The sequence below is a fragment of the Salmo salar genome, unplaced genomic scaffold (assembly GCF_905237065.1).
Source record: "Salmo salar unplaced genomic scaffold, Ssal_v3.1, whole genome shotgun sequence".
NCBI classification, from domain to species: Eukaryota; Metazoa; Chordata; class Actinopteri; order Salmoniformes; family Salmonidae; genus Salmo; species Salmo salar.
This window is the reverse complement of record NW_025547587.1, coordinates 440,001-452,472: the sequence shown is the minus strand read 5'-3', so window position 1 is coordinate 452,472 and position 12,472 is coordinate 440,001. Positions and strand designations below refer to the sequence as shown.

Below are 12,472 nucleotides of genomic sequence, written 5' to 3'. Positions count from 1 at the left end.
CTGACTATGGACAGTGATGGTGCAGGAGCAGGTTAAAAGCCTGATATGGACAGTGATGGTGCAGGAGCAGGTTAAAAGCCTGATATGGACAGTGATGGTGCAGGAGCAGGTTAAAAGCCTGACTATGGACAGTGATGGTGCAGGAGCAGGTTAAAAGCCTGATATGGACAGTGATGGTGCAGGAGCAGGTTAAAAGCCTGACTATGGACAGTGATGGTGCAGGAGCAGGTTAAAAGCCTGACTATGGACAGTGATGGTGCAGGAGCAGGTTAACAGCCTGATATGGACAGTGATGGTGCAGAGATGGCAGGTTAACAGCCTGATATGGACAGTGATGGTGCAGGAGCAGGTTAAAAGCCTGATATGGACAGTGATGGTGCAGGAGCAGGTTAAAAGCCTGATATGGACAGTGATGGTGCAGGAGCAGGTTAAAAGCCTGATATGGACAGTGATGGTGCAGGAGCAGGTTAAAAGCCTGACTATGGACAGTGATGGTGCAGGAGCAGGTTAAAAGCCTGATATGGACAGTGATGGTGCAGGATGCAGGTTAACAGCCTGATATGGACAGTGATGGTGCAGGAGCAGGTTAAAAGCCTGATATGGACAGTGATGGTGCAGGAGCAGGTTAAAAGCCTGACTATGGACAGTGATGGTGCAGGAGCAGGTTAAAAGCCTGACTATGGACAGTGATGGTGCAGGAGCAGGTTAAAAGCCTGATATGGACAGTGATGGTGCAGGAGCAGGTTAAAAGCCTGATATGGACAGTGATGGTGCAGGAGCAGGTTAAAAGCCTGACTATGGACAGTGATGGTGCAGGAGCAGGTTAAAAGCCTGACTATGGACAGTGATGGTGCAGGAGCAGGTTAAAAGCCTGACTATGGACAGTGATGGTGCAGGAGCAGGTTAAAAGCCTGACTATGGACAGTGATGGTGCAGGAGCAGGTTAAAAGCCTGATATGGACAGTGATGGTGCAGGAGCAGTGGAATAGAGATACTAAGGGCAGACATTTATTTCAAGTACGGAGGAAAGTCGGAGAGGGGAGGACGGCAGGAAGGGACAGAAGAGAGGAAGCTATATTTACAAGATGAAGGGATGGGACACAGCCAGTTTGAATAAGATTTTACATGTGATAGGAAAGCATCCAACAGGAAAGTGTGGTTATTGCCAGGAAATAGAGACAGTGGAGCAGGTATTGCTACAGTGTGGATATTATCAGAGGGAAAGAGAGAGGCTGAGATCTAGTATGAGGGAGAAGGGGAAACAGGAAATTAGTTTAAAGATTATAGATTATTAATAATATTTAAATAATAATAGATTATTTAAAGATTATATATTGAGTAGAACATCGTTAGATATAGTCTCATATATTTGATCATCTTTTTTTAAGAGCAACGGTGCTGGCAGGTAGGATTTTGTTTCTCCATGTCTCTGGCCCACACTCCAGTACAGTAGGTGGCGGTAATGCACCATAACGTTGGATGCCAACCGCCGATAAACACCACCGAAGAAGAAGAAGCAGCATGTCTGTGTACAGTGGCACTTTTGATTTGTCCAAAGAAATTCTATTTCAGCGAGCTCAGAGTGTAAAGATGAGAAGGAGAACTGGAGGTAAACTTTGTTAGCTTGCTATTTACCACAGATTTTTGCTATTACTATAGCACATTTAGTCGATTTTGTTGCTAAAGCAACAGAGAGGGAGAGAACACAGGAGAACATAGAGAGAGAGGAGATCAGACAGGACAGAGAGAGAACAGTGTTGTATTCAGCATTTCACTGTAAGGTCTACTACACCTGTCGTATTCAGTATTTCACTGTAAGGTCTACTACACCTGTTGTATTCAGCATTTCACTGTGAGGTCTACTACACCTGTTGTATTCAGCATTTCACTGTGAGGTCTACTACACCTGTTGTATTCAGCATTTCACTGTGAGGTCTACTACACCTGTTGTATTCAGTATTTCACTGTAAGGTCTACTACACCTGTTGTATTCAGCATTTCACTGTGAGGTCTACTACACCTGTTGTATTCAGCATTTCACTGTGAGGTCTACTACACCTGTTGTATTCAGCATTTCACTGTGAGGTCTACTACACCTGTTGTATTCAGCATTTCACTGTAAGGTCTACTACACCTGTTGTATTCAGCATTTCACTGTAAGGTCTACTACACCTGTTGTATTCAGCATTTCACTGTGAGGTCTACTACACCTGTTGTATTCAGCATTTCACTGTGAGGTCTACTACACCTGTTGTATTCAGCATTTCACTGTGAGGTCTACACCTGTTGTATTCAGTATTTCACTGTGAGGTCCACTACACCTGTTGTATTCAGCATTTCACTGTGAGGTCTACTACACCTGTTGTATTCAGCATTTCACTGTGAGGTCTACACCTGTTGTATTCAGCATTTCACTGTGAGGTCTACTACACCTGTTGTATTCAGCATTTCACTGTGAGGTCTACTACACCTGTTGTATTCAGCATTTCACTGTGAGGTCTACTACACCTGTTGTATTCAGCATTTCACTGTGAGGTCTACTACACCTGTTGTATTCAGCATTTCACTGTGAGGTCTACTACACCTGTTGTATTCAGCATTTCACTGTAAGGTCTACACCTGTTGTATTCAGCATTTCACTGTGAGGTCTACTACACCTGTTGTATTCAGCATTTCACTGTGAGGTCTACTACACCTGTTGTATTCAGCATTTCACTGTGAGGTCTACTACACCTGTTGTATTCAGCATTTCACTGTGAGGTCTACTACACCTGTTGTATTCAGCATTTCACTGTGAGGTCTACTACACCTGTTGTATTCAGCATTTCACTGTAAGGTCTACTACACCTGTTGTATTCAGCATTTCACTGTGAGGTCTACTACACCTGTTGTATTCAGCATTTCACTGTGAGGTCTACTACACCTGTTGTATTCAGCGCATGTGACAAAAACGTTTGATTTGAACAGCTCCCCTCTGTCTCGGTGTGTAGATGACGTAAATATAGAAAGTAACGTTAAATATAGAAAGTCTACACTTTGTATTTTCTTAACATTTTGTTGTGTTACAAAGTGGGATTAAAATAGAATTGAATTGTCATTGTCAAAAATTCTAATTTTTTCTTTAAAAGAATGAAAAATAAAACCGTAATATACAGTTAAAGTCGGAAGTTTACATACCCTTAGGTTGGAGTCATTAAAACTCATTTTTTCAACCACTCCACAAATTTCTTGTTAACAAACTATAGTTTTGGCAAGTTGGTTAGGACATCTACTCTGTGCATGACACAAGTAATTTTTCCAACAATTGTTTACTGATTATTTCACTTAAAATTCACTGTATCACAATTCCAGTGGGTCAGAAGTTTACATACACTAAGTTGACTGTGCCTTTAAACAGCTTGGAAAATTCCTGAAAATGATGTCATGGCTTTAGAAGCTTCTGATAGGCTAATTGACATAATTTGAGTCAATTGGAGGTGTACTTGTGGATGTATTTCAAGGCCTACCTTCAATCTCAGTGCCTCTTTGCTTGACATCATGGGAAAATCTAAAGAAATCAGCCAATACCTCAGAAAACAAATTGTAGACCTGGTTCATCCTTGGGAGCAATTTCCAAACGCCTGAAGGTACCACGTTCATCTGAACAAACAATAGTACGCAAGTATAAACACCATGGGACCACGCAGCCGTCATACCGCTCAGGAAGGAGACACGTTCTGTCTCCTAGAGATGAACGTACTTTGGTGTGAAAAGTGCAAATCAATCCCAAAACAACATCAAAGGACCTTGTGAAGATGCTGGAGGAAACAGTTACAAAAGTATCTATATCCACAGTAAAATGAGTCCTATATCGACATAACCTGAAAAGCCATTCAGCAAGGAAGAAGCTGCTGCTCCAAAACCGCTGTCGTGTCTTTGGCTATGCCGGATTAAGTGATATGACATGCTATTCTATAAAATCCTTTCTCTGTAATTAATATTACCTGATTAAGCTAATCAGGTAGATAATTAACTACAAAGTCGGGGCACCACGAAAGAGTGTTTATAGAGCTGTTATCTTCCGAATAAACTCTTAAAGACCTAGTAATATTTTACATCAATAGCAGTCAATATTAATCGTCACCTTATTTCAGTCTCATCTGAACATCGTAGAATTCTTGGTTATCTTCACGAACCCTGGCTAACAAGTTGAATCAGCAATACAAAATTTGGTTTAATTATTTATTTACTAAATACCTAACTAATCACACAGAATTACATATACACAGAATGCAAATGATGTCATACAGAAAACATCCCTGGTGGACGGCGCCGACATGACGGCTGGTTACACAAAGGAAAGGGGGTTGGGTTTGACTGAGGAACAAAGGGAGATACAGTATCTCGTAAATACAGTATCATATGGATTCTAAATTACCGCCCGTTTGGAAAAGGAAAACGCTATAAATATTTACTCTGAGCTGCGCTTCGGTAGGTTGGTCGTAGATGCTGGCCGGGTTGGCCAACAGATCTTCCTGTCCTCGGAAGAATGTCTCTGGTGGTAAACTGGATACGTTGTAGTATCGTAATTGTGTGTTAGACTGGATACGTAGTCCGTCCTTTCCTAGCCCACGTTTACAGTGGCCACTGCTAACTCAACGGCTAGGAGGTATCACTTCTGTAGTGAATAAGAGTTCAAAGTTCATACCATTCGCAACCAAAGGTCACGCTGAGGTTGGCTTAGTTCTATAGTTGACATGTTAGTCCTTTTAACGTGGAACCGTCGTCCTCACGTCCCCAGAACAGCTTATTATCTGAATCCTTCTGACATCGAACCGTCGCCCTAATGTACCCAGAACAGCAAGTTATATTTTCGTATATAGTGGAGGGGAGAGAAGGGTGTGTTTCATAGTTTATAACCAATGTCTCTTCACAGGGGCGGGCCACTGATTGAGCAGAGCTCTAACCTTATGAAAACCCAATTCTCTCATTAAGAAGCTAAAATTCCATTTAATCTTTCACAAATAGTTTCATATTTAAACATTTAAATTGCACAACAAATCCATGTGAATCTGATAACTAGAATGTGTAGACTTTCCCAGGTACAGTTTATGTCGTCCTGTCATCAGTCATAATGTCTCAGATGACAACCGATCTGGCATCATATTCATTAAGTACCAACGCATATTCTCAACTGGTTCTATTACCGAAATATGGTTCCTTTCCCCCCACCTTTTGATGTTCCCTGACTCTCTATGTTTAACAAAGGCTATTCAAGAGTCCTTCAGCAGAGTCAAGAGAGAGAGGGAAGGGAGAAAGGTATTTATGGGGGGGTCATAAACCTTACCCACAGGCCAACGTCATGACACCGCCATAAAAAAGCCAGACTACGGTTTGCAACTGCACATGGGGATAAAGATCATACTTTTTGGAAAAATGTCCTCTGGTCTGATGAAACAAAAATAAAACTGTTTGGCCATAATGACCATCGTTATGTTTGGAGGAAAAGGAGGCAGAGGAAGGGGTCGTCATGGCAACCCCTGATTACGTAACTTATTTTACTTCTGAACTCATTTAGGTTTGCCTAAACAAAAAGGGGGGTGAATACTTATGCAACAACGATATTTTAGTAACATTCTTATTAATTTTAACAATTTGTAGAATTTTCTTTTCACTTTGACAGAGTATTGTGGTGTAGATCAAAACATTACTAATGAAATCTATTCTCCATCTAATCTATTTCCCACTTTGCAACAAAATGTGAAAAACGTTCAAGCGGGTGTAGACTTTTATTACACATTTTTTTATATTATTTAATTATTTTTATTCATTCATTATTTTATAGTACAATATTCAGAACATTCAAATTTTTTTGTGCAAATTTATTCGAAATAAAAAACAGAACTACCTTTGTAAAAGTATTAAAAACTAAAGATCTGAACTACCTTATTTACATAAATATTCAGACCCTTTACTATGAGACCTGAAATTGAGCTCAGGTGCATCCTGTTTCCATTGATCATCCTTGAGATGTTTCTACAACTTCATTGGAGTCCACCTGTGGTAAATTCAATTGATTGGACATGATTTGGAAAGGCACACACCTGTCTATATAAGGTCCCACAGTTGACAGTGCATGTTAGTGTAAAAACCAAGCCATGAGGTCGAAGGAATTGTCCGTAGAACTCCGAGACAGGATTGTGTCGAGGCACAGATCTGGGGAAGGGTACCAAAACATTTCTGCAGTATTGAAGGTCCCCAAGAACACAGTGGCCTCCATCATTCTTAAATGGAAGAAGTTTGGAACCACCAGGACTCTTCCTAGAGCTGGCCGCCCGGCCAAACTGAGCAATCTGGGGAGAAGGGCCTTGGTCAGGAAGGTGACCAAGAACCTGATGGTCACTCTGACAGAGCTCCAGAGTTCCTCTGTGGAGATTGGAGAACCTTCCAGAAGGACAACCATCTCTGCAGCACTCCACCAATCAGGCCTTTAAGGTAGAGTGGCCAGACGGAAGCCACTCCTCAGTAAAAGGCACATGACAGCCTGCTTGGAGTTTGCCAAAAGGCACCTAAAGGACTCAGACCATGAGAAACAAGATTCTCTGGTCTGATGAAACCAAGATTGAACTCTTTGGCCTGAATGCCAAGCGTCACGTATGGAGGAAACCTGGCACCATCCCTACAGTGAAGCATGGTGGTGGCGGCATCATGCTGTGGGGATGTTTTTCATTTAAAAAAATGTTGTTTTTGCTTTGTTGTCATGGGTTTTTTGTTGTTGTTGTATTTAATCAATTTTAGAATAAGGCTATAACGTAACAAAATGTGGAAAAAGTGAAGGAGTCTGAATTCTTTCCGAAGGCACTGTAGATATCCTCTGCCCAATTTACTTCCATTCATTTTTCAGCCTGAAGGTACCAGGAGAAAACGGCCCCTGCTGGAGAGAGACAGAGTTTCAGCTGGTATGGCCGCGCTACATGAGTAGCGCCATCTAGTGGTCGGACGTGTTGTTGCACCATAATATGGGCTTCCTCGCATCCTAACTAGAGATATTGAGGCTACTATCAAAATTACTTCATGTTGTGGGAAAACATGTGGAAAACACTTGAGCTTTTAAAAATAGTTTCATTATTTTGTCAAACTCAATATTTACAGAATTAAACACATTATTGAAAGACAGTAATTTTAAAAAACCACAACACTTCCCTCCATGTTATCCTATTTTTCCAGTCTCTTCATCCTTCTATCCCTCTATAGTTCTCCATCCATCCATTCTACATTCATCCCTCAATCATTCCACCCTTCTCTCTCTTCCTCCTTCTAAGTGTCTACTTTCCCGTAGGTGCCCTCCGGAGGCCGGTAGGGTTTAGGGAAGGTCTTCAGCTGGATGCTGTTGAAAGCATACTTCCTGCTTTTGATGTTCTTCTCAACGTTCTCCATCCTACAGCCCTCCCTAGAGACGCGCACACACACGCACGCACACGACAGGATGAATGAATGGAACAATGGATTTCAGGGGATGAAACACAAAGTCTTTCATATTTGACGTGCATTACTGTTGGGGCTGAAAGTAGAGGACCAAGCAATCACACACACACACACACACACAGTGACGGGAAGAGAGAGAGAGAGAGAGTAGAAAACAGAGAGAACCAAAAGAGAGTAGAAAACAGAACCGAGAGAGAGAGTAGAAAGCAGAGAAAACCAAGAGAGAGAGAGAGAGAAAGAGAGTAGAAAGCAGAGAGAACCAAAAGAGAGAGAGAGAGAGAGAGAGAGAGAGTAGAAAGCAGAACCGAGAGAGAGAGTAGAAAACAGAGAGAACCAAGAGAGAGTAGAAAACAGAACCGAGAGAGAGAGTAGAAAGCAGAGAAAACCAAGAGAGAGAGTAGAAAACAGAGAAAACCAAGAGAGAGAGAGAGAGTAGAAAGCAGAGAGAACCAAGAGAGAGAGAGTAGAAAACAGAGAAAACCAAGAGAGAGAGAGAGAGTAGAAAGCAGAGAAAACCAAGAGAGAGAGAGAGAGTAGAAAACAGAGAAAACCAAGAGAGAGAGAGAGAGTAGAAAGCAGAGAAAACCAAGAGAGAGAGAGAGAGTAGAAAGCAGAGAGAACCAAGAGAGAGAGAGTAGAAAACAGAGAAAACCAAGAGAGAGAGTAGAAAACAGAGAAAACCAAGAGAGAGAGTAGAAAACAGAGAAAACCAAGAGAGAGAGAGAGAGTAGAAAGCAGAGAGAACCAAGAGAGAGAGAGTAGAAAGCAGAGAGAACCAAGAGAGAGAGAGAGAGTAGAAAGCAGAGAAAACCAAGAGAGAGAGAGAGAGAGAGTAGAAAGCAGAGAGAACCAAGAGAGAGAGAGTAGAAAACAGAGAAAACCAAGAGAGAGAGTAGAAAACAGAGAAAACCAAGAGAGAGAGTAGAAAACAGAGAAAACCAAGAGAGAGAGTAGAAAACAGAGAAAACCAAGAGAGAGAGAGAGAGTAGAAAGCAGAGAGAACCAAGAGAGAGAGAGTAGAAAACAGAGAAAACCAAGAGAGAGAGAGAGAGTAGAAAGCAGAGAAAACCAAGAGAGAGAGAGAGAGTAGAAAGCAGAAAAAGCAGTACTCTGTAAGTGGTACCATTTGTATATGTATTTATTGGTATTGCAATAGTTGTAAAAATTATAGTTTTATTTTATTGGCATTTTCCCATTAGAACCGGCAGGTAGCCTAGTGGTTAGAGTGTTGGACCAGTAACTGAGAGGTTGCTGGATCGAGCTGACAAGTCGTTCTGCCCCTGAACAAAGCAGTTAACCCACTGTTCCAGGGTAGGCCGTCATTGTAAATAAGAATTTGTTCTTAACTGACTTTTTTTTTATTTTTAAGGAATGACCATATTGCTATTTCCCAATTACAACTACCATACTCAGTATGAGCCAGACCACTAGCAGATGTGAGGTGACCAGGAGGAGAGCTACCGGGTAGAAGTGTCTGCCAGGTGCTGCTGGAGTCTTCTGTTCCCCCCTAAACCCAGACCACGACCCATCTCCTCTCTCTGGATCCCAACAACCCACTATCTGGCCCTGCTGAAGACGAGAGCTGGGGGAGGGGAAAGTGGGGGAGGGGGGAAGTGGGGGAAGTGGGGGGAGGGGAACGTGGGGGGAGGGGAAGAAGAAGAAGAAAGCAAGAAAAGTAAAATCACATTTTTTTTAAAAGCAACAAGAGAGGATAAGAGAAGAAGAATGGAGAGGGAGCAGAAAAAGGAAGGAGAGAAGAAGAGAGGTTAGATGGAGAGAAACTAAAAACAGAAAGCAGTTTGGTCTGAAAGAACCTGACAGATAAAATGAAATGAAGAGGAGAAGGGAGGAGAGGAGGGTTGAGGAGGAGAGAAGAGAAGAGGAGGAGAGGAGGGTTGAGGAGGAGAGAAGAGGAGAAGGGAGGAGAGGAGGGTTGAGGAGGAGAGAAGAGGAGAGAAGAGGAGGAGAGGAGGGTTGAGGAGGAGAGAAGAGAAGAGAAGAGGAGGAGAGGAGGGCTGAGGAGGAGAGAAGAGAAGAGAAGAGGAGGAGAAGATGAAGGGAGGAGAGGAGGGTTGAGGAGGAGAGAAGAGAAGAGAAGAGGAGGAGAGGAGGGTTGAGGAGGAGAGAAGAGGAGAGAAGAGGAGGAGAAGGGGGAGGAGAGAAGGAGAGGAGGGGGGAGGAGAGAGGCCAATGGGTAGCTTGTATGATGGTGAAGGACCGTGAGTGTGGAGAGGGGATTCACAAAACATGACTGGCACACACACACACACACACACACACACACACACACACACACCCTTACGCCCCTACCTCCTCATGCAGTCCAGTGCTCTGTTAAAGTGCTCCTTGCTGAGTGTGTGTTCGTCTCTTAGCAACATACACTGTTCTAAAGTCACAGACATGGAGGTCCTGTCTTTGGCACTCTTACAGCTGGTCAACCTGACACCATTCAACCTCCTACACACCTACACACACACGAGAGAGAGTAAGACACAGAGAGAGAGAGACAGAGAGAGAGAGAGAGAGAGAGAGATAGAAAGAGAGAGAGAGAGAGACAGAGAGAGACACAGAGAGAGAGAGATAGAGGCAGAGAGAGAGAGAGAGAGAGAGAGATAGAAAGATACGGAGAGAGACACAGAGAGAGAGAGATAGAGAGAGGCAGAGAGAGAGAGGCAGAGAGAGAGACAGAGAGAGAGAGAGACAGAGAGAGAGAGACAGAGAGAGAGACAGAGAGAGAGAGTCAGTCCTTTGCACTCCTTCAGCTAAGATATGAAGTCAAAGGTTAAAGGTCAGAGGTTATCTTACGGAGGCAGCGAGCCACAGGACCTCGACGTTCTTCCTCTTCTTCATCTCCAGAGACTGCTCCAGAGAACACAACAAGTCCTCTACCGCTAACGGGGACTGGGAACAGGGCAGGGCTAGAAGAGAGGGAGGGAGAGAGAGAGAGAGAGAGGAGAGAGAGAGGGAGAGAGAGAGAGAGAGGAGGAAGAGGGAGATAAAAGAAAAGGAAGGGGGAGAGAGGAAGACAACTGAGATACAAATCCTTTCCTTTTCATCTGTCAAAGCTGAAGTATCAGTACTACTTTAAGGTTGAAGTATCTGAAATACTTTAAGATTGAAGTATCAATACTACTTTGTGTGTGTGTGTGTGTGTGTGTGTGTGTGTGTGTGTGTGTGTGTGTGTGTGTGTGTGTGTGTGTGTGTGTGACTTACACAGGTTGGGTAGTTTGTCTCTCAGGGTCTTGTAGTGTGTGTGTGTGTGTGTGTGTGTGTGTGTGTGTGTGTGTGTGTGACTTACTCAGGTTGGGTAGTTTGTCTCTCAGGGTCTTGTAGTGTGTGTGTGTGTGTGTGTGTGTGTGTGTGTGTGTGTGTGTGTGGTCTTACTCAGGTTGGGTAGTTTGTCTCTCAGGGTCTTGTAGTGTGTGTGTGTGTGTGTGTGTGTGTGTGTGTGTGTGTGTGTGTGTGTGGTCTTACTCAGGTTGGGTAGTTTGTCTCTCAGGGTCTTGTAGTGTGTGTGTGTGTGTGTGTGTGTGTGTGTGTGTGTGTGGTCTTACTCAGGTTGGGTAGTTTGTCTCTCAGGGTCTTGTAGTGTGTGTGTGTGTGTGTGTGTGTGTGTGTGTGTGTGTGTGTGGTCTTACTCAGGTTGGGTAGTTTGTCTCTCAGGGTCTTGTAGTGTGTGTGTGTGTGTGTGTGTGTGTGTGTGTGTGTGTGTGTGTGTGTGTGTGTGTGTGTGTGTGTGTGTGTGTGTGTGTGTGGTCTTACTCAGGTTGGGTAGTTTGTCTCTCAGGGTCTTGTAGTGTGTGTGTGTGTGTGTGTGTGTGTGTGTGTGTGTGTGGTCTTACTCAGGTTGGGTAGTTTGTCTCTCAGGGTCTTGTAGTGTGTGTGTGTGTGTGTGTGTGTGTGGTCTTACTCAGGTTGGGTAGTTTGTCTCTCAGGGTCTTGTAGTGTGTGTGTGTGTGTGTGTGTGTGTGTGTGACTTACTCAGGTTGGGTAGTTTGTCTCTCAGGGTCTTGTAGTGTGTGTGTGTGTGTGTGTGTGTGTGTGTGTGTGTGTGTGTGTGTGTGTGTGTGTGTGTGTGGTCTTACTCAGGTTGGGTAGTTTGTCTCTCAGGGTCTTGTAGTGTGTGTGTGTGTGTGTGTGTGTGTGTGTGTGTGTGTGTGTGTGTGTGTGTGTGTGTGTGGTCTTACTCAGGTTGGGTAGTTTGTCTCTCAGGGTCTTGTAGTGTGTGTGTGTGTGTGTGTGTGTGTGTGTGTGTGTGGTCTTACTCAGGTTGGGTAGTTTGTCTCTCAGGGTCTTGTAGTGTGTGTGTGTGTGTGTGTGTGTGTGTGTGTGTGTGTGTGTGTGTGTGTGTGTGTGTGTGGTCTTACTCAGGTTGGGTAGTTTGTCTCTCAGGGTCTTTTAGTGTGTGTGTGTGTGTGTGTGTGTGTGTGTGTGTGTGTGTGTGTGTGTGTGTGTGTGTGTGTGTGTGGTCTTACTCAGGTTGGGTAGTTTGTCTCTCAGGGTCTTGTAGTGTGTGTGTGTGTGTGTGTGTGTGTGTGTGTGTGTGTGTGTGTGGTCTTACTCAGGTTGGGTAGTTTGTCTCTCAGGGTCTTGTAGTGTGTGTGTGTGTGTGTGTGTGTGTGTGGTCTTACTCAGGTTGGGTAGTTTGTCTCTCAGGGTCTTGTAGTGTGTGTGTGTGTGTGTGTGTGTGTGTGTGTGTGTGTGTGTGTGTGTGTGTGTGTGTGTGTGTGTGTGTGTGTGTGTGTGTGTGTGTGGTCTTACTCAGGTTGGGTAGTTTGTCTCTCAGGGTCTTGTAGTAGGACTTCAACATCTCACAGCTTCTGAGGTTGATCCTTTCTTGGAGAGAACTGTCTCCGAACCTAGATATATAAACAGATAGAACTGTCTCCGAACCTAGATATATAAACAGATAGAACTGTCTCCGAACCTAGATATATAAACAGATAGAACTGTCTCCGAACCTAGATATATAGACAGATAGAACTGTCTCCGAACCTAGATATATAAA

General features: G+C 43.6%; 1 protein-coding gene across 7 annotated transcripts in view; it reads right to left on the bottom strand.

Moving 5' to 3' along the window:
- Nucleotides 1-6,740: 6,740 nt before the first annotated feature.
- Nucleotides 6,741-12,472, bottom strand: part of LOC106578188 (type II inositol 3,4-bisphosphate 4-phosphatase) — a 56,951-nt gene continuing 51,219 nt past the window's right edge. For 6 of the 7 annotated variants that reach the window (XM_045711371.1, XM_045711374.1, XM_045711376.1 and 3 more), the window contains 4 exons: nt 12,226-12,323; nt 10,270-10,382; nt 9,775-9,929; nt 8,585-9,046 (listed from right to left, as the gene is read on the bottom strand). In XM_045711371.1, the coding sequence (XP_045567327.1) occupies nt 8,848-9,046; nt 9,775-9,929; nt 10,270-10,382; nt 12,226-12,323 (565 nt within the window). In that variant the 3' untranslated portion in view covers nt 8,585-8,847. Of the gene's footprint in view, nt 7,430-8,584; nt 9,047-9,774; nt 9,930-10,269; nt 10,383-12,225; nt 12,324-12,472 lie in introns of those variants that run through there. The other variant, XM_045711373.1, reaches the window with a different exon arrangement.